General features: G+C 47.8%; 1 protein-coding gene across 1 annotated transcript; it reads right to left on the minus strand.

Annotated features, from left to right (window-relative positions):
- Nucleotides 1-588: 588 nt before the first annotated feature.
- On the minus strand, nt 589-2,110 carry LOC127774432 (expansin-B18). Its single transcript, XM_052300675.1, has 4 exons — nt 1,868-2,110; nt 1,639-1,751; nt 1,347-1,540; nt 589-1,226 (listed from the first exon to the last, which is right to left on the minus strand). The coding sequence occupies exons 1-4, from the start codon at nt 2,028-2,030 to the stop codon at nt 902-904; spliced, it is 795 nt and encodes a 264-aa protein (XP_052156635.1). The 5' UTR covers nt 2,031-2,110; the 3' UTR covers nt 589-901.
- Between the last annotated feature and the right edge of the window lie 887 nt (nt 2,111-2,997).

A 2,997-nucleotide genomic window follows, 5' to 3' on the forward strand; every position in this document is an offset into this window, starting at 1 on the left:
CGGCTACTGGGCGGCAAAGGCGAGTTCTTCCCGGGCACCGTGCGCCGGGATGCCGCCATGCATCGTCGCCGTCGGCGGTGAACCCCGGTGATGCGCCGCCGCCGCCGCCCTACCGTGGCTGAGCCGTCCCGGCTCGGACCGGCCACGTTGGCCGCGCGCGTCACGCCTCTGCTCAACTCAGCAGCAAGCGCGAGGAAGAAGGGGAGAAGAAAAGAAAAGAAAGAGAGAGGGGCATTTTGGTACTTACACAACTCTTTCTCTCTCCATTTTAACTAGAAATAATAAAATAATAGGAGGAGTATGTCCAGTAGCTAATTACAACATTTTTGCCGTATCCACGAAAAGATTCACGATCTTTGGGTGTCTTATAGTAAAGGCCATAATTTTTCGGTGTCCTATAGCAAATCTTGCCATGATATAAAACAGATCGACATGATCACACAGGGCCGACCGCGTGCAATGTTAGCCTTTTCATGTTACATGCTGAGAGACATCCATGTATGCAGAGTCGAGACAATACTTAATTATATGCACACGTACAATGTGAAATTGTGAATTGAGTTCATAACTTCATATATAGTAGCACGTTTATAAGCACTGGTCGGCTATTATGCCATTACAAACACTGATCACACACACAGTAATTAACACGTATAACGATAATCATTGACACGTACGACAACTGCAGCGATGAGGGGAGAACTGGTAAATCATCTGCGCCTCCTCCTCTGTACGTATCTCGCCGTTATTAATTTCACACTTACAAGTACACATCGTTGTTGCACCAATCGATCCAATATATATATGCCTTTTGCCTGCAGACATATATGTATTGCAAAGCTGCATGCATGGTGCACATGCACATGCAGCTATGCAAGTTGTGGTGCAGTGCTTGCGATCATTAGTAGTTCACCGTCGATGTGTACGACGCGCCGGGCTTCCAGCCGGAAGGGATGACGTTGCTGGCGACGAGCGTCTTGCCGGAGCTGGACGTGAGGCGGATGGAGAGCGGCGCCTGCAGCGCCGCGCCGGCGCTCAGCTTCCAGACGGCGCCCCACGACTGCTGCATCGGCGTCCAGGCGGCGCCGGCCCCTGTCTGCATGAGGTCCATCCCGGAGAGGTCGCCGTCCCCGTTCTCGTACTTGACGAGCACCGCGAAGTAGCTGGGGTTCGAGCCGGCGTCCACGGCGAAGGTGAGCATCACTCCGCCCCAGTTGCACGGCACCCTGACACGCGACAAGATCGATCAGATGATCGATTAAAGGACACAATTGCAACTGTTGCGCCGCTTGGCCGCCGTCGCTGCTCGCTGCATGCATATGGAAGACAGTGTGTAAGATGTTTACCGGTTGTACTGGATTTGGAGGACGCCGGCGGCGCGCAGCTGGTCGGCCTGGCCAGGATTCGCCATGGCACCGAACGCCGTCCCGCTCAGGTCGAAGTGGACCGGCTCGCTGAGGCACGGGCCCCCGGGGCACTCGTCGGTGAGGACCACAGTCACCGGGTTGCCCGAGCAAGCGCTATTTCCACTGCATTTCACCTGAAACATTGTTTATTAAGTTCCAATATATGCTCATTGTACATCGTATATATACGGCTGGTATTCTCTCTCAGTATATGTATATATGTAATGTGTACCTGGTAGCAAGAGCCGCAGCCCAGGCCGGACTTGTAGATGGAAGGGCTGCCGGCGGCGATCATGGACGAGAACGGTGCCTGGTCGACGGCAGCCTGGTACCCACATGCCCCACCTGTACACAAAGATATTGATTGCATTGTTGTTAAGACGCACTGCATGATATAGGCATGGATCGACTTTCTTTTCGAGAATAACGCTCATCTGATGACAACATATGTATTTAATTACCATCACTTCCAGCGCCATTAGCAGCACCATACCACGTAGCTCCGCCATTGGACCAGCTGGAGAGCTTGCGGTGGAACTCGATGGAAGCGCAAGGACGTGGAAGCAGGGTGAAAGCGGCAATGACAACGAAGGTTGACAATATCAGCTGGAACTTGGAATTCATGGCTGCTATAGCTAGCTTAGCTAACTGGGTGCTTAGCTTAACTTGCTAGGATTGTTGTTGCTTTGCAAAGATTGGGAAGATGCAAGCAGATGGTGTGTGAGGTGGTTAGGGAAAGGAGGTGTTCTATTTATAGGCAGCAGACGACGGCTTATATCCTTCCATGCATGCATATATGCAGACAAATCGCTCTGCTTTGCTTGCTCTGTTGGATAGTTCCACATTCATGCTACTAATGCACGTGGCTAGGGTCAACATACGTTAATTAAGCACAGCCGAAAAGATTGATTAGCTAATTACGTAGTAGTAGGTCGGCCCTTTTTGTGTGTAGTTCACTTGTCCAATCCTCAATTCGATCGTTATTGGGACCATGGCAGTTACCGGTATTATGTACTACCTTTCGATCAGTTTCTGCCTGCCTGGCTAGATCTAGCAAAGCTGGTTACCATTTAGCTGTAGCCCATCTTTGGTTAACTTCTACTCGTGGATGTAGCTCGTGTTGAATGTAGTATACACATGTTATGCGTCATTGCACCCTGAACTCCCAAGGCCGCATGAGTTATATTTTGTTGCAACTAGTAGAAACTTGTATGTTTGTAGAGTGATCTATAACATATTAATCTATCTAATTGAGTTTTTTTTAATTTTTTTCATGACCATTTAGATAACATATGTAAATAACGATGGGATATCCCCTCGATGATTTAGAATCCACTCCCATGTTACTAATACTTCCTCCATCCTATAATATAAGGCGTGCATGTATTTCAAGATTTAACCTTTAAAACATTTGACCAACACTTAGTATAATATGGAATGAATTTTATTTGTTAAAAACTATATCATTAGATTGAGATTTAAATTTACTTTTATATGATTATAATTTTGTTGATACAAATTTTATAGTATATGAGAAATTATAAGCTAAATATTAGTTATGGACACCGTGCCAACTCTGATCGTGCCTTAT

This window comes from Oryza glaberrima, chromosome 5, assembly GCF_000147395.1.
Source record: "Oryza glaberrima chromosome 5, OglaRS2, whole genome shotgun sequence".
Taxonomy (NCBI): domain Eukaryota; kingdom Viridiplantae; phylum Streptophyta; class Magnoliopsida; order Poales; family Poaceae; genus Oryza; species Oryza glaberrima.